Source organism: Anastrepha obliqua, chromosome 5 (genome assembly GCF_027943255.1).
Source record: "Anastrepha obliqua isolate idAnaObli1 chromosome 5, idAnaObli1_1.0, whole genome shotgun sequence".
Classification (NCBI taxonomy): Eukaryota; Metazoa; Arthropoda; class Insecta; order Diptera; family Tephritidae; genus Anastrepha; species Anastrepha obliqua.
Window position 1 is genome coordinate 21,864,572 of NC_072896.1, and position 18,549 is coordinate 21,883,120.

The following is an 18,549-nucleotide window of genomic DNA, read 5'->3' on the forward strand; positions in this document are numbered from 1 at the left end:
TCAAAACGTGGACCCGGGTAACCTTCGGATGTGTATGTACAATATGGGTATCATATGGAAGCTGTTGGTGAATGCTTTAGTTCAGAGTATTTCCATCCGCTCCGTGACTAGGGTCTTGAGATAGAGACCAAAACGTGGACCCGCCGTGTCTTTGCACCGAATTAAACCAAACTTATGCACATTGTTAAGTAAGTATTGAAAATGGGTTTCGTAAAGTTTGGTTGTCTTTCTGATTTGGATGCCATAAGGAAAAAACGTAAGTGGAGCATGTAAAAATTGTTTGTGAATTTTTTTGGAGTGGATTTTGGAACAGTGAATAATTTCTTACGAAATTTGAGAATTTAATGTGAAATCCGAATGAAATTACGTGTTCGTGGCAAAAACAATTTTTTTCGTTTTTTTTTTTTTTGAAAAATATAAATGGACAATGGTTAAAAAAGCTCCAATGCTTAATAAAACATATAAATTGAAACGAAAAATTCATGGATGATCAGGAAAAAAGACGATTATTTATTCATATGCGTTGATTTGAAATTTAAAAACAATCTTCTTTTTTCCTGATTTTCAATTTATAGTTTATATTTACTCAAAAACAAATAGAAAAACAAAAAATATTGTTTATGCCAAAGCGCTTGAATAAAGAATAAAGAAATAAATAATATGAAAACCATATATTTTCTGTTCTAAACCATATCTATTCTATTTTAGTGTGGCCAGCGAAGGGGGCCGGGTTTGCTAGTATCTAAATAAATTCACAACTTTTGCAGAGAATATAAATAGACAAACTTTACTAAAAAGCCGAAGGACCGCACAAAAGGGAGACGTGAATAGCCTAAAGTGCATCTAAGATATATAAGGTATAGCTCTTCTCTTTCTCTCCTTTTCCTCTACGTTATATCTTTTTTCTCTCTCGCGGAACGAAAATGCCCAGAACGTTGCATGGCCTTGAAATTTTACTCTTCATTCTCGCTCGTCCATCTTTAGGCGTTTCACTTCAAAAGAAATACAAAGAATCAACATTTGTAAATAAATCTTATAATTCTTATCTTTTAATTATTCAGATAGGACAAACAAATTTCACTACGCTCTTCACATTTCTCGCAATCGTTTCGAAACTGTGCATTCACTACTTCCCTAACTCATTTTTTCGCACAAAGAATCATTGAATCATTGAATTTTTAGCAAAAAAATGTGGGATACAGCAAAATTCGCACATCTACGCTTTCCATTTCCACAATTATTGCCCTTCGCTGTTTGGGCAATAGCTCCAGCTCCAGCTCCAAGCGCTAAAAACGCATTGAAACGCTACTTTCGAAAACTCGCGAGCATTTACTTAGGCTTGCTTTGGTTTTTTGTTGTTGTTTTAATTGAAATGAGTATTGCTTTCTGTGTTAACTCATACATTTACATTTTTTTATTATTAGCAAACATCATCACGCTTAAAATTACTAGGCTAGTATAGTAGGTAATTGTATAATGTAATTTAAGGTATATTTATGTATGTATGTGTGTATATATATTTATTTAGTTTAGACATTAGGCATTTATTATTCATATTTTAATTATATATTTATATTTATATTAATATGTTATATGCTATTTGTATGTAAAATTGTCATAAGTTTAAAATTGATTTAGCGTTTTGTTTTTGTTTGTGTTTGTATACATATATATATGTGTGTGTGTTTATATGTATAACACAAGTAATTAAATTAAATTAAATTATTCAAAGGCTTAGACAGTACGAATTAGTAGCTTGGCGCTTGACGCTTGACGCAGTTAAGGCATCTGACGCGCACAAAATGTACGCATAGGCGTTAAATCTTCACTTACTAGCTAAGTAACTATGTTGCATAGAATTGGAGCTTCATCATTTAAATAAGAACATTAAACTATTACAAATGTAGTTAAGTAAAGGTTGATTTCGCGCGGAATTGGCGTTACTATATACATATATATATATTGATCGATATATGCATAGTAAATGTAGTTGAAAATTCTGCTAAAATCTGCTGCCCATATAGTAGGTACTCGTCGTATGTACGTGCGGATGTGTGGATGTGTGTGTGAGTATGTGTAAAGCGATAGAGCGATAGAGCGCCGCGCACAAAATGCTGACATACTCCAGTTATGTATTTCTCTATGTATTTACAGATGATTCAAGTGCGCGTGTGTGTGAGTGTGTGCGTGCACTGCATGTAGTTGATGATCGCATTCAATCATAACGGCTGCCTCTGGAGTTACACGCTTTTGCCTTATCCACAGTACATTCCAAAGCTGCCTTCAAATCGTTGAACACCGGCACACCCTGACGTTTGGCCAAATCGATTAGATACGAACGGCCGCGATTGTAGTCTTTGATGGCGGCCGCAGTGAGCTGCAAGACAAGAACACATGAAATATAAATTCTCTAATAATTCACACAATTCGTATAAAAAGTAAAAAAGAAAAAGTACTGCTACTCTTCTTTTTGTTCTTCTTCTCTTTTCTCTTTCTCTTTCTCTCTCTCTCACTCTCACTCACCTTTTCATTGTTTATCACACAATCTTCGGGCAACATTTGCACTGCCAAAACCACATTGTACATCAGTCCAATGCAATGCGCCGCCAGCGTCATGGGCGCCAGCGAACGTGTCTCATTCGTGATGACAAACAGCAGCACTCGACTGGCATCCAATAGCGCGGGGTTGTAAAGGCTCGGCCGCATCGGTGGCAACGCCCAGCTGTAAGTCTCTTCGGACACAGTTAACTCTTCCTCTTCTTCTTCTTCTAGCGCAGCGCCACGATATTTCCGGCGTGTACGTTTTAGCGATGTCTCCTGTGCGCCCAGCTGACGCGCATCTTCGAATACTTTATCTGGCAAGTCCAGCTGCGATGTTTGCAAGCTTTCGTGCAGCGCCGGCAAGTGGAAGGTGATGCCTTTGGACTTCAGGTACGGCATAGCGATGTCTTGACGCCATTTGGTGCGCAAAAAACAACTTCCGCCCAGATAAACGTCGCGAAAATCTACGCCAGAGAAGGTAAGCGTTTCGTTGCCGCCATAATTACAATTCACCGAATTAATGGAGCTACTCGACGAGAATACGGAGTCATTCGAATCACTCTCCTCTTCCGCTGTCACGCTGCTATCCATGCCCACGAGCGCGGAATGCATTTGGGCGGCGGCGGTGGCGGCGGTAGCATTAGCGTTGTTTTGCGTAAGCGCATGTGCTGTTGTGTGTGCACTCAAACTGGGATAAGCTGTGGCGGTCGTAGTAGAAGTAGTGGGTGGTGTCGGTGGTGTGTGAGCGGTTTGAATGGTTGTTGTTATTTCGGTTGTTTCTATGGATTCGATGTTGACAAGAATTTTTGTTTTTGCTTTACCTAACTGTGCACCCGAACGTGACTTTTGCGGCTGGTCCAGCGGTTGTGGCGAGGAAGTGCCACTATCGCGACTACGACTCAGTAAATCGTTGCTGCTGTGGCGTTCATCGCTACCCGGCACGCTAGTTTGACTCGAGGTACGCGAAATATTTTTGCTGGAAAAGTAACTGATGGCAAAGTTGCTTTCGTCACCTAAAATACGAAATGGTTAGTGAATTTGTGGCATTGGGCTTCGACTCAGCTGGCACTTACCCTGCATATTCGTAAGATAGACAGGCGGTGGTGGCACATTTGTGCCCTTTATGGGCGAGATGCAGCCACTTTCTTGAATTTCTTGCTGCAACACCGACAGATATGCGGAAATCACGCAGAATAGTTCGAAATCGACATCAGCTGATTCGGTTACCGAAGCGGTCGGTGTGTCCGAGTTACACGATGACGTCGACGACGAGGATGAGCTTTTCTTGGTGGCATTGGCATTGCCGCCGCCGCTGCTGCTGCTGCTACTGCTAATAGTCTCCTGCCGAGCACTCGATTTTGTACTGCGCTTTTCAAGCGTTTCTAGCGTTTCACGCTGTGAAGCTATTATCTTATTTAAATTGTCTAATTTAACTAGACTCTGAGCGTAACCTAAGTATAAGAGAGCGCGTTGACACTGTGCCACAGTGATTACACCATCCACTGGATTCACACGGTCGAAGGCGCCGCGTACTACACTGCAAGTTGGAAAGGAGAGAATGAATATTATAATTTTTTTTTTCTAATTTTATTTAACCATCTGACTTACACTAAAATCGATGCTATATTCGAGGGTGGGTCTCTAATGCCAGCCAAAATATCTTTGGTGCGCTGCAGACCCGATGGTATATCGTCCATAACTGGCAGGCCACGACGTGTGACCAATTCCTTCAATATTAACTGATTGCGCCGGAGGTCAATGTATTCTCTGTGTAGAAGGAAAACCAAAATTAATGAAAATTTGTTAATAGCTGGCGTGCGTATAACAACTTACTGCTGGGATATTTGCTCTTTGAGAATCGATTGATTACGTTTATATGGATGTAGTACCAACACCAGCTGCTTGCAGTTTTGACCCGCTATATGTGCCGCCTCAATGGCACCAGCAGATGCGCGCGTCTCCGAGTCCATAACGAAGAACAAAACACGCGCCTTTTCTTTGGCACGATGTTCCAGCTCAATGAGATCAGGCGTCCAATCAGATACTTGCTGAAATTTGTGAGGGAAAATGGAAAAATGTAAGTTAATAAAATTTGCAACAAAATCCACCGCAAGAACCGCAAAATACTCACTGGATTATAGAAGGAAATACCAAGTTCTTTCAACGCTGGTATCGCCACATCGGCACGCCAGGTGGTGGGATTACACGAACCGCCTAGGAACACCTCGACTGGTGCCGATGTATCATTGGCAACGCCTTTTGACAATTTTCGCTTGCAGTCTCCGACATTACTTAAGGATTTTGTACTACGCAGTTCGGTGCCCGTTGATGTCGATGCAGCGCACGCGCTGCCATTATTGGCCTCGACATAAGGTAAGAGGCCACCACCACCGGCACGGCTATTGTCATTACTTTCTGGCTGTAGAGAGCTCAATAGATTCACCTTGTCGCAGATCGATGGCGAGAACGTCGATGCGCTGTGTGCAAAATCGGAATTGAATTATTTTACTCTCTTCAAATGGAACTGGGGGATGTGTAAGCTTACCGAAAGCGTTTTAGATCAGCTGCCAGCACACAAAATTCACCAAATGTCAGACCATTCGATTGACGGCTGCCTTTGCGGGCCAACAATTTGGCAGTCTGCAGCATTTCGGTGACTGGAAAGAAAAAGCGAATGGAAATAATTATTAATTATATTTCAACTATTATAAATTATTTTGAAATTTGTTAAATTTTATACAAAGTTTGGAGCCTTAAGTTATTTAGCTTTTGTTGTAGAATGCACTATACTTTTATGAAAACATGCAAAAAAAAATTATTAAAATTTAGTAGTTCGTTGCGCTGGATCAGAGGTATGCGCGTAAAATATTTGATTGAAACTGAAATTAGTATTTTTTTTTTTCTAACAGATTCATTAAATTTAAAATATTCGCTTTTTTTTGCTTTTTTTTATTTGTAAAAAGACTCTAAATTTTTTTTGTTAGTTCAAAAAGTATTGTAGAAATATTAAAAATAGATTTGAAATTATTAAAAAAAATATGTGTTTTTTTTTTCTTTTTTTTTTTGCTTTGAAAGATTCTAAAACATTTTTTTTGGTTTTGAAAGATTCTAAAACATTTTTATAGGAAGTTCAAACGGTGTTCCAGAGTTATTAGAATTATATATTATTTGAAAATGAAATTATTAAAATAAAAATACTTTTTTGGAAAGATTCTAAAATTTGTTTTTAAGTAATTCAAAGTGTCATAGAATTATTGGATTTTTTTTTTGTTGGTAGTTCAGAAATTTTCGCAGTAACTCTCAATTTGAAATAGACATTATTAAAACAAACACTTTTTTCTTTTTGTTTTTGTAAAAATATTTTATATTGAAATTAATAAAATTAAAAATATTTTTTTTTGTTTTTGTTTTTTGTGAAAGATTCTAAAATATTTTTTTAGAAAGTTCAAACGGAGTTGAAATTATTAAAATAAAAATATTGTGTTTTTTTGTTGTAAAATGATTCTAAAATTTTTTTTTAAATAGTTCAGAAAAGGTCGTAGAGTTCTTAGACTTAAATTTGAATTGAAATTGAAATTATTAAAATTAAAAATATTTTTTGTTTTTTTTTTTGCACAAAGATTCTAACAATTTTTTTTAGAAAATTCACAAAGTCTCGTAGTGTAATTTTGTGTTTTGAATTATTAAATAAATGTGTCGAGAATTTGAAATGTTGACCAACAATTTTTGTAGGTGTGTAAAACTCATATGACTTTTACGGTGGTTTAGTTTACGGTACAGCTTAAGAGCTATGATGAATGAGAATGCATAATATGTGCAGAAAAATGTTTCTATAGTAGTTCTTTAGTTCTTCTTAAAAATGTCATCTAAAAAGGGTAAAGAGAGGGGGGAAAATGTCATCTAAAAGAGGGAAAAAAGCGTGCGACATGTACGGACCACAATTATGTTGACTGAAATTAATAAATTGCTTTTGTTTTTTTGGAATGATAGATTCTCTAAATTAGAACTTTTAAAACATTTGTGAATTTTACAATATTTTAATTTTTTTTGTATTCATTTTTTTATTTACTTTTTTTTATTAATTTTATTTGTTTTTTTTTTAATTAATTGTATTTTCAATTTTATTTTTTTTATGTTCTTTTTTTATTTATTTTTTTTTTTTATGTTCTTTTTTTTATTTATTTTTTATTTTATTACATTTTTTTATTTTCCTTTTCAATTTTTCTTTTTCATTTTTTTTGTAATTTTTATTTTATTTTATTGTTTTTTGTATTTTTTGTTTTTTTTTTTTTAATTTTTTTATTTAAAAAAAAATTAATTTTTTATTTTTGTTTATTTTCATTTTTTCTCTTTTATTTATTTTTTATTTTATATCTCAAATTCTAAAAAGTATCCCAAAAGATGCAATGTAAAACAAATTCATGTCCTAAGAGAAACCTTTTCTCAACGCACTCATAGATATAGCATACGTTAAGGCGCTATATGTACGAATTTTACATGGTGAAGAGATGTAAAAGTGCGTTCTTTAACAGACCGTTATTCGGCTCTGAACGAATTTGACAGAATCAGCTAATCCAATGCTGTGAGATGTGTTTACAACAAAACTGAAATTGATATACGAAACAAATCAACCAATAACACTTCGTTGCTGTCTAAACAACGACTGATTGGACGAGTGTGTGAATATGTGTAAAATGATCGCGCAGAATTCGGCTGCCAAGTCCCCAAGGGACGTGGTAGCCAAAGTTCCCCTCTCAATTTTCCTTTTCACCATAGCTAAGTAGCAAACCTGGTAATTAATCTATCATCCTTGGAATTTTAAAACATTTGACATTGAAACATGCGGTGAACGAATTCCAGAGTTACACTGAAGCACAAATAATTACATATTTTTGAAAATCTTCTTATCACTCACTTTGCTTCTCACTCGGATGAAAACTCAGCTCATGAAAGAGCTCCTGTGTACGCTCCGCCGGCACGACATTACAACGCGCTTTAGCACGCCAAGCATTTAGCACTTCTCTGTGAATAGAAGAAGAATAGAAAAAACGGGAATTAATGCATTGTTTGAAAAAGGAATATTTTAATATAAAAAATTATAATTCTAATATACCAAAAATACTAAAAAATAATATAAAAAAGTAATATTTAAATAAAAAAAATGTTAATATAAAAAAAGTAATATTTTAATAAAAAAAATGTTAATATAAAAAAAGTAATATTTTAATATGAAAAAAAAATTTTGATATAAAAAATATTTTAATGTAAAAAAGTAATATTTTAATACAAACAAATTTTCATTTCATTAAACAAATGTCTTATTGTTAGGAAACAAATATATTTTTTTCATATAATTTTTTTATATAAATTTTTTTTTTTTTCTAAAAAAAAAAACATTTTTTTTAAGAATGACAAAGTTACTTTCAATAACTTTACATAAAAAAGCAGCTTACAACACCCAAATTCACAGTTTTGGGTTCAGTTTGTCGCTGCTTTGTAGCAGAATCAGCCGCCAACAGCACAAAGCTACTCTCCAAGTCATTCCCCGCGTGGCGATTGCGCACAAATGCATTGCAGCAGGTCGGTGCGGCGAGAAAAGGGGCGCCAATATATAAGCAGCCCAAGACTAATATTGAATAGAACCAAAATCGTTGGCCGTGAAGTTGGCTGTTTCTACTGCACACTACCGCCGATTGCATCATTGGCAAATAACACCAACGCGCAATAAGACAACAAGGCGCTAAAGACCCGGTTCGATGGTTTAGCCGCCCAGCTAAGCGCTAGCTAAGCGCTAGCTAAGCGCCTTTGAAATTTTTTTGTCTTGTTGTTCTCCTTCCCCTAACTGCGCTGTGTGCGCCGGATGAATGAAAATTGAAAATGAAATCATCCAACAGTTTTATAACGGTGGACAAACAAACAAGCAAATTTACAAAATTAGAAAAATAGCAAATTTGCATGTAACCGAGGGAGATTAGCTAGAAGGCGGCATTGAACCAATGCTGAAGCGGACGTCAGCGGCAAAATCGAAAAATGAAATTTACACGCGAATGCTAAAGTGGCTGGCGCTATACTGTGGGGATGTGGAAAAATTGAATACACTAAAAGTACTCTGATAATTATTTTTTTCCTAGGCGTAGCTGAGAGAATTATTGGCTATTTTATTCGACTTAGACGGCTGTTGATATTTTGTTCCACAAATCAACAAATGCGCCATATTTTGCGGTAATTAAGGCTCGTTTTTTTAATTATTTGTAAAGAGATTAAAGTTCAAAAAGCGATGTACATGGAAATAAATATTAAACAAATAAACAAATGCACTGCGCAGAAAAAATTTAGGAATTAAGGAAGAGGCTGAAATTTTGAAAGGCCGTAAAAAGCTCGTAAAATACAAATTGACGTCAGTAAAGCACTCAACAGAAGTATTTTTTTTTTGTTTTTTTTTTTTAAATAAATAAAATTATACATTTTCGAAATTTTTTGGTGGTAAAAAGGAAGAGACCGACATTTTTAAAGGTCGTAAAAAGCTCGTAAAACACAAAATTACGTCAATGAACCACTTCAACTAAATTTTTTTTTGTAATTTTTTTTTTTTTGTAATTTTTTTTTGTAATTTTTTTTTTGTAATTTTTGTTTTTTTTTGTTTTTGTTTCTTTATAATTTTTTGATTTTTTTTTAAATAAATAAAATTAAACATTTTCGAAATTTGTCGGTGTTGTTTAGTTGTTATTTATGGAGTTACTGCAGCTCAGCTACACTGGCGGTTATGTAAAACTTTCTAAACGAATGTTAATGAGCTTGGATTGGAGTCTCATTCTGTATGACGAATTCGTGTGTAGGCGACATCGCAAGGATGTGAAAAACAAAATTGTGAGGGGAACATCGGCTGCCACGTCACGAGAGTATTCGCCAGCCGAAATCTGCACGATCATTTCACACACTGGTAAAATCTGCCGTTGTTCTGACGGCAAATAAGTGACATTGTGTTAATTTTTTTCGTAATCACTAACACATTCTTATTTGTTTCATAAACAAGCCGATTCATAACTTCTGCTACGTCAGCCCAACCGCTGATTCTGTCAAATTCGCTGAGAGCCAGCTAAGGGTCTGATATTGGCCACACCACTAACATCTTCTCACTATGTAATTTGGTCTCTACCTCGTTCGCGTGCGCCCAAATTCAAGTGAGTTGTTGTTGTATGTTGTGTATATGCTTTGGTTGCGCTCTCATTAGCTTTCGCCAATTGATGAATAGTTGTTATTCGCCAGTCTTGTCAAAACACAACCAGTTGTTGTTGATGTAACAGCATAAGCATTCCCCATGCATGTACGGGGAATGCTGCTGGAGTAACATTACTTGGCTAATATGGGAACGAAACACAAACAGTAGTCATTTTAGATGAAAGGATTAGAGTGAGTTTCGCGGTACGGAAAAGTCTTCAATTTGCAAAGAAAACAACTCAAAAAATAATCAATTGAGGATTACAGAGTAGCAATAATAGGTAGCAGAGCAAATAAATATACTCATCTCGTTTTAGGACTCATCTATTACTGACTTCTTTTAAGTACCTACTCTAAATCAGCAATGAGGGCAAGTATAATTACTATTCGGGACTTTACACTAAGTTCGCGTGCTGTGAATCCATACTGAGTACTAAATATTTTCAATTTAATGGCTAGAACTGCGTAGTTAAAGAGTATTTTTCAGTTCCCTGGATTGATAATTTAAAAAATCTGGTAGATGTAGGTAGATGAAATGTTTCAAATACCAGTGTGGCACTCCCCAAGTAGCATTGAAGTGCCGTTTTGATACCACTTTGAGACCTCAAACAGGCGTATATCTACAGCCCAACAGACCTGTTGATGTAACGGAAAAGTTTAGTGAGATTTAAATTGGAGCACTACCCCAGGCTATCAAAGTAAAGATTACCCAGTGACGTTAATCGTTTAGAAGCTGGTACTTCTGATTCTTTTGAGAATCGAATATTAACTACTTTAAGCAGTATTTTATTTATTTTTTGTTTTGAAAGCTAAAATACGCTCGTAAGTTTATTTTATTTCAAAATTGCTGCCTTTTTTAGAAAACCGCTACCACTCGTGTTTGCTAACGCAACTTATTTTTGAAAAAACATTTAAATTTATCATAAAAAAAAATTCGCAAATTTCGTATATGCATATGAACGCCCATATGCCATAGAAGTGTGTTGGCCTTTTGCTTTTAGTCATGTTCACCTTGAGAACACTGCAAAAAAAAAAACATATTTTAATGGGTGGTACATTCATCCCACAGAACGTCTAAGTGACAATGACATTTAACCGAGACAAAAACGTCAGAGTATTTCTTTTTTCTTTCTTTTTTTCTTTTCTTTTAGCAATAGCATCACCGTTTGACGCTTTTGTGGATGCGCGTGTGATGCGCACACGAACTATGATGCATAAGTATGATACATACAAACAAACAAACATACATGCATACCTACATATATGAGGATTCACCTCGATGCATCACCGGGAAAGTTGACAGCCATTAATGCATTTATGGGTAATTTATGGCTTGTGAGAGTAGGAAGTGTAGTGAAATAAAAAACACGGAATTATAATTGAAAACATGAAAACAAGAATCATTAATTGTAATAAAGGCGCGTGATGCATACTTGTCAGGAGGGAGAAAGAGCCTAATGTAGTCACAATGACTGCAATTTTGTTAAAAATTTATTAAAAATTCTTTAGAATATTAAAGAATATTGAATTTTGCATTGTTTTAATTTTTTGAAATATGAAAGAATATTGAATTTTGCATCATTTTTTTTTCATTTTAAGTCATAGGAAAATAGAGTAGAAAGATCTTCCCTTAAGAAAACTTGCGTTGCCCCTTCCAAATGCTCCAGTTGAAAATCTGCGACTTTGAAGCGCACTGCAGACTATAACATATACAACTCCAACTTTTGAGACATTTTTAGTTCCCCTACCGATTGCTACACATATACATACCTGCATGCGTGCATGCATGCATCTACATACATACATACTCGTACATCGAGCCACTCGGCAGACATCTCTCTCAACAATAACACAAGCACAATTATTGAATTAGACGAAGGAGGTAACGTTTCAAGAAACAAGATGATCTGGAGACATGGTGCGCTGTACTTTTTAATTGATGAAGGGGGAAATTCTAAAACTATGTTAGGCCTGCTGCATGAGCTACTTCACAACTTTATAACAGCGCAAACGACCAAGAATGATAGAGAAGAATATTGCTCCTTCCGAATTCGCCGTGGCATAAGAGTCCATCAAGAAACAAATATTATATGAAGGGAAATTACTTATTTGTGAAGAAGAAGAGTAGGCGAAATCAATGGAAACAACCAAAACACAAGAAATTATACGTACACGCACACATACTTTCTAGCCACGTCGTCTTCCGCATAAAAACGCAAACAACTGCATTTGGAGGCTTTATATTAATTTGTGCTTAAACAATTTGACACGTGGCATTTCGTTTGCATTAGTTTGTTTAGTTTTAATCTCACAAAACACAATATTACCAAGCAATTCACTGAATTTTCACAAACATGCAATTTCTCCTACTTTTGTTTGTTTTGTATTGCGAAGGCACCCACCTTCCGCACTCAATTTGCCTTGGCAAAAGACTAGACTAGAACCTTGACTGAGCTCTGAGCGAAATATATTTGCATACTTCTGGAGAGTTAGTGGAATTCACGTGGTGAAAAGATTTTTAGAGCAGACGGTTATTTGGATCTGAGAGATTTTGGCAGGTGTGTGGACGTCATTCGTTTTATGTTTCACTAAGCTAAAGCTACATTTACGGAGAAAGCTGATGAGGTGACAGTCCTTGGCCGGACATACATAAATTCCTGTCGTTCGGGTTTCGCAGAACCGACTGTCGTGGGAACGAGAATTCATATTCACAAAGAGTTTACTCGAATTCCCCCCATATGACAACTTTTGCGAGCCTTTTCGTATAGATTTTCTTAAGAACCATTCCTCTTTCTAAGGAATGTTCAGCTATGGCTAGACGACGACTCACTCACCTAGGCGATGTGACCCTAAATCTATCGGTGATATGAAATAAAAAGCCTGAATATGCGCTCAAAAATAACAAAAACGGTGACAACACCAACAACAGCAACAACAACAACGACAACAGCAAGAACAACAACGACAACAACAAAACGTCTTTTAGCTTCGAGTTGTAGTGACTACCGGATGATGGTGATGATGAGTTAAGACACTTGTCTGACTGCACTCATACCATCTTCTTGAGAAGTTTAGAAAGTGTTTATGCGTAGAATCTGCACTCTTTAGAATTTTAACTTAACTACAAATTTAATCAATAAATAAATAATGAATATCGAATGAATCGAATTAACTTTTCAAAAAATTAAAAAATAAAAATAAACATAAATGGATAAGAGTCACTATAAAAGACGTAGTATCGTTTTGAATGAAAAAATTGCATTCTTATCTTGCAATGATTTTCTTCAAGTGTAAAAAGGAAATCAACAACAGCTCGCGATACCGCATACGCAATACTACTATTTAAATAATTCTTATCAGCAATTAAATGGGAACTAAAATACAACGAAAAGGTCATTCATTTACAGATTATATTTATACCGAGGCATTGCTACGATAGCATACACAGGCACATATGTGCATATGTACGTACATACATACGACGAGAGTCAGCTTAAGGCAAAATAAATAGATATGTTCAAGTGACGGCAGTGCAATGGAGAAAAAACGACACAGCGCAACACAGAAAAACAACAACAAACAAGCAAAGAACAAAAAAGGAAGTAAAAATGCAGGCATGCAAATTGTTAATAAAGTCCACGTGAATGGGAACTGGAAATGAGCAAATAACCAATTTTATGAACAAACAAAAAAAATATGGACAAAAATTACAAAAGTTGTAGCTGTAAAAGGGTGAATGCAACGAAAAAGATAATAATAATTTTCAACTGAGCGGGCAAATACCACAATAAGGCACTTGAAGTAGAAGCAGAAGAAACAGCCAAGCATTAATGCACATAAAAATATACAAAATGTAAATATGAAAAAATTAAAGAAGCAGTGATGGTAAAAATCAAAAATCAAAGCCAAACAAGCAAACCAATCAAATTAAAATATCAAATCTAAAAATAACGCAAATAAACGCGATGATTATGTCACTGATTGTAAATAGTTTCGCCTAAGAGAAGAGAAATTGTTGCTGTGTATTTGCGGTGGTGTCATTGAATGGTGGCATTGTGCGCACTGCGCACCCAAATGTGCTTGGCCTGGCCTGCCTGCTGATGGCAAAGAATGTTGTTTGCATATGCCAACACAATCACAGGGTATATGTATGTACACACTCGCACACACACACATATGTACGCAAATACTTTAACACTTTTTTAACAAATGTAAAATCGATTGAAATTCCAAACTCATTACATTTTCAACAATTTCAGCAAATCTACAGTGAAGTGCGCAGAGCAAAGTGTGCTTGAGGCCGAAGCTCTCGAGTGCTGTTGATGGCATAGCTGCTGGCCATTGACCACCTACGCGAGCTTGCAGCTGCTGCAGCAGAGCTAAAAACAAGATGATCTGCAGCACTGGGCACCAAGCAGCGCCTACTGCAAAGCTAAACAGCGTACGCTAAACAAAAGCAGCAACAATTTACCCAAAAAGTTCATACAGCAACAGCATAAAAATAACATTGCTGCTGGTTTGAACGCTGGAAAACACACTTGGTGGCAAGTTGCTAAATTTGGCAGCTCTGGAGTTTTATTTATTTTTATATAAATGCTTTTTTTTTTTTTATTTTGTTTGTTTTGAGTGGGCCGCTAAATGATTGCTGCTGAGGTAATTGCCGCAAAGTGAGCAAACAAACGTACGAACGCGCCGCGCCAATGAAATAGCGAAATTTTAGTGGCTTTCAGCTTTGTTGCTCTGCAAGAAAAAATGATCCAAAACAAAAACAGAAACAACTTTCAACAGCCAACACAAAGCCAAAGTAATCCAAAATATAACAAATTTAAATCCTAAACATAAGAGCAACAGTAGCAGCTACAACAATAGCAGCAACAACAATAGCAGCAACAACAATAGCACACATGTTGAGGCGCATGTGGGCCATAAACAAACATACCCACACATACCTACATGCACCTACTAATTGGAGCGAGGGCGTCTCGTGTTTGGTGAGAGTAGGCAAAGGCGAATGCAAAGACGAATTTGAACAATAACAAAGTGAATGTGTGTGCGAGTGTGCATGACGGTAAACAGCCAAGGGCTTCGATAGCTTTGGCCTCTTCAATTTTTGTATGGCGTTACGCTCGCTTTACTTAGGTAACGGATACCAAATTTAGAAGGGTGTGAAGTGAAATAAAACTTAACGTTTGCTAAGCGGTTTACATGAGTGGGGGTGGTGTGGATTTTTTTTCATGTTAAGTTGATTACGGAAATTTTTCAAATTAAGATTGCTAAGGGGAAAATTGATTAACCTATGCGAGAAAATATGATTTGTAAGAGGGGTTATGGATTGTTAAGAGGGGTTTTAAGAGTTTTCAAGTTAGCCTAGTGTATGAGAATTTTAATTTGAAGTAAATATTGTTATGGAAAATTAAAAGTATACATATTTTGTAATTAATATATTGTATCAACAAATATTTTTTGGAAATAAAAAAAAAATATTTCTAAAAGTCGTATTAAGTTCATAAAATCATTGTACTAAAAGTAATAAAGAATCGTTAGTATCAAAACACATTTAACAGCTATTAGAAGTAGAGTAAAAATAAGAACAATGCATTTTATTTTTGCGTTTGGTCCCTAGAATATCAAAATATATATACAAAGATTAGCAGTGTAAAGTAATTTATACAAAATTTGACAAATTAGAGAACAAATAAAAAGAAAAAGTGTGTAAAATGCTTTTGTTGTTGTTGTAGTAATTTAGTAGACCCTGTCAGCGCTTTGTGTTCACTGATCGTCGTCAAACTCAACATAGGTTGTTAGTATCGTGTGATGCCTTCATGTACCGGACATGTATTGAGTATGTAGGGTCTATTCTGCAGGAGTTTAATCTACTAAAATATCCAGACCGCGAGGCATCTGAAACTTTAGGCAGCTGATGAGGCAGCTGAAACTTTTTCTGCAATAGGTGGTGGTTGGTCTCCCATAACGGCATACGGGCATCGGGAGTAGGTGGTGAGAGTCTCCCGACGAATGTCCTTTAGCGTCCGTCTATATACTGTCCGGTGCAGTACTTTAAGTTACATTTTGTCATGGATCTCAGTGTAGTTAAAAAGATACCTCCTGGGATCCCCTGAGAGATGGCTCAGGTTCTAGCAAATGTCTGCAGGAATGATTCCTACGTTAACATACAAGCATAAATTGCTTGCTGAGCATTTTTTTAACTGGAAGCGTCGTTGGGAAGGTGTACCAAAGGGGACATCAGAACGTGTCTTGGTTTGTATACATATGTATATAAATAAAAATTATGTAAATCAGCTAAAGAGGTACACCTCAAATCGTCAGATGTTGTTATTTATTATAATCACTCTCAAGAAATCTTTAAAATCATCTTCTAAGCGAACCAGAAGCAGCTTGGTTCAGAGAGCTGACGGTGATGTCATAAATGAAGAATGCGAAAAGGATCAAATGTGTTAGAAAGTTCCTGAACGCACAACGTTTTCCAATAATCATGAAAAAAGTATAAAACTTTAGTTCAATTTAATTCGAATACGTAATTTTCCACAATCCTTTGCAAAGGCGACACCGTATCACAAAACTGTGACTGAAGAACACATGGACTCATGCCAATACTTCAGCAAAAAAGGAATAAACAAATGTGTATTACTTAGGCTCTGCATAGGAAATAGAAAAACGAGGTAAATGAATATTTTTTTGTATAGCTTAAAAAGTTTGAATGAAGCTCAAAGAAAAATTAGGTTGTAATCGTCAAAGTTTTTCAAAATTTATATAAACTGCGACTGGCCTAACATTCATTATTTAAAGAAAATAGAGCTTGAACGCGTCAGAAGTTAATTAATGTTTGTTTGCGGGATTTGGCAAACCACAAATTATTTACTTTTCAAACAATTTACTAAGCATACGCAACAATATTTTCCCACAATCTAATTCCAAACGAAAATCCCTCTTTATACAAGCTCAATATTGTGAGCAAACAAATCTGGCATCACCGCACCACTCACACAACAACCAATGGGAAGGCCGTATCGCCACATCTTCGTATGTGGTTCGCATGAACCGCACCGTCGGCGACCACAGGTTTGTTGTTGGTATCATTTACTTCCTGCAAAGCACTACAATCACAGTCTAAAGCTTCACAGCGGGCAACCGTAAAAAAGACCAACTCGCTAACTCATTGAATGTTGTTCCTCTGGCGTGCAAGTGGCAGCTATAATTGCTTATAGCGGCAGTTGCGACAATCACTGCAACGACGCAACGACTTGTGCATTGGTCGCCTACAAAAATGTTGGGTAAAAAGGCACGAAGGCAAAGTACTGCTCGTAGCAAGCTTACATGGATATGTGTGCATGTATGTATGTGCTTGCATATTTCACCGCGTGAGAGTATACCTATGAATGTGGAGAGTGAGCGTACAGACGGTCGCTCTACGCCCCTCTTTTTTAGCCGAACCCATGAAACCAAGTGTAAGCAACAACAAAAAAAGCAACGACGGAGGGACCGACTGTGTATTTCAATCGGAACCAACCGCAAAATAATCGATGATGAGGTCATAACTAATAATAAAAATGATTCTACAAGCGCACCACAACCCGCGAGCGTGCTGCCATACTGGTGTGCCCAACAAGCAGCCAGCCAGCCAACCAGCTAAAGCAGTCAAGCAGCTAGCGGCGCGCGGTATGCCAACCAACCAACCAACCGTGAGAGGGGGGGAAAAATACAAAACAGAAATACTGCAACTACAAATAGCAACAAAAGTAGCAGCAGCCACATTAAATACAAAAAAAAAATTAAAAAAAAAAATGCTTGTGTTTTGAAAACGAGTAGTGGTAGTACTTTTGAGGAGTGGAGCAGCGTCGGAGCTACAGATGGAGAGATTGGGCATATAGCAGCACAATACAAAAAATACTGTTCTCTACTCTATCTATGTTGTTGGTGGAGGTGAATGGCAATGCACAGCAGTACACAGTTAACACAACAAAAACAATGTTATTGACGTGTGGAAATTGGATAGAGAATTATACTCCCGATTGATAAGCACGAGTGAGCAAGGCAAAACTGATGCCAGGGAGCGTACGTGGAGGGATTCTGTGCTCAAAGTTGTACAGAGTTGTTGGAAATATTGCGACTGTGCTGCTAGAGTGTAGGAGTTGCGGGCATAATGGGGGACGATGAACAGCTGTTGCTTAGATGCGCTCCCTACAACAGCATTTCAGTTGCTTGCTTGGTTGATGGTTTGTTGTTGTTTGCGGCTGGATTTGCTTCATTAGTTTGCTGTTGCTTTGTTTTGTAACTTGTTTGCCCAGACGAATTTAGTGTCGGAAAAATTTATGTCGAGCAATTTGGGCCAAATGTATTACTTCATTAGATTGCTTTCTATTGGTCAATAATGAAGGAAGAATTAGGTGAATAATTTGTAGACATTTCGAAAGTTAATACCAACTGCTAGTGAATGTTTGTTTATATGCACGGCAGACGGCAGACTACTCTTTGAAGTGCAGCGGAAAATTAATGATGTAATCTTGCATGTTGATGTGAGGACATGAAAAATTGTAGGTAATGTATGCGGATTTTTAAGAACCGATTGCTATGGAGAAAAAAGGAGATAAAATACTATGGAATGTGTGACGTATTAGCGGCTATGCCACTTTCTTTCAAAACGCGTCTAAAGTAGTAGATTAGCTTTAGTTGATTCATTTCAACGAGCTCTGTTGCCAAGGCAAGAAACTGATGGAACTCAGGAAAGAAAAATGGTCAATCTTGGGCTGCTATTTTTGTACTGATGATAGG

The 18,549-nt window shown here is 36.4% G+C and overlaps 1 protein-coding gene across 7 annotated transcripts in view; it reads right to left on the reverse strand.

Annotated features, from left to right (window-relative positions):
• Positions 1 to 1,664: 1,664 nt before the first annotated feature.
• The window catches only part of LOC129249228 (uncharacterized), a 92,542-nt gene continuing 75,657 nt past the window's right edge, over positions 1,665 to 18,549 (reverse strand). For 6 of the 7 annotated variants that reach the window (XM_054888915.1, XM_054888921.1, XM_054888916.1 and 3 more), the window contains 8 exons: positions 7,457 to 7,563; positions 5,087 to 5,198; positions 4,673 to 5,018; positions 4,375 to 4,589; positions 4,150 to 4,308; positions 3,615 to 4,078; positions 2,524 to 3,554; positions 1,665 to 2,377 (listed from right to left, as the gene is read on the reverse strand). In XM_054888915.1, the coding sequence (XP_054744890.1) occupies positions 2,216 to 2,377; positions 2,524 to 3,554; positions 3,615 to 4,078; positions 4,150 to 4,308; positions 4,375 to 4,589; positions 4,673 to 5,018; positions 5,087 to 5,198; positions 7,457 to 7,563 (2,596 nt within the window). In that variant the 3' untranslated portion in view covers positions 1,665 to 2,215. Of the gene's footprint in view, positions 2,378 to 2,523; positions 3,555 to 3,614; positions 4,079 to 4,149; positions 4,309 to 4,374; positions 4,590 to 4,672; positions 5,019 to 5,086; positions 5,199 to 7,456; positions 7,564 to 7,977; positions 8,328 to 18,549 lie in introns of those variants that run through there. The other variant, XM_054888919.1, reaches the window with a different exon arrangement.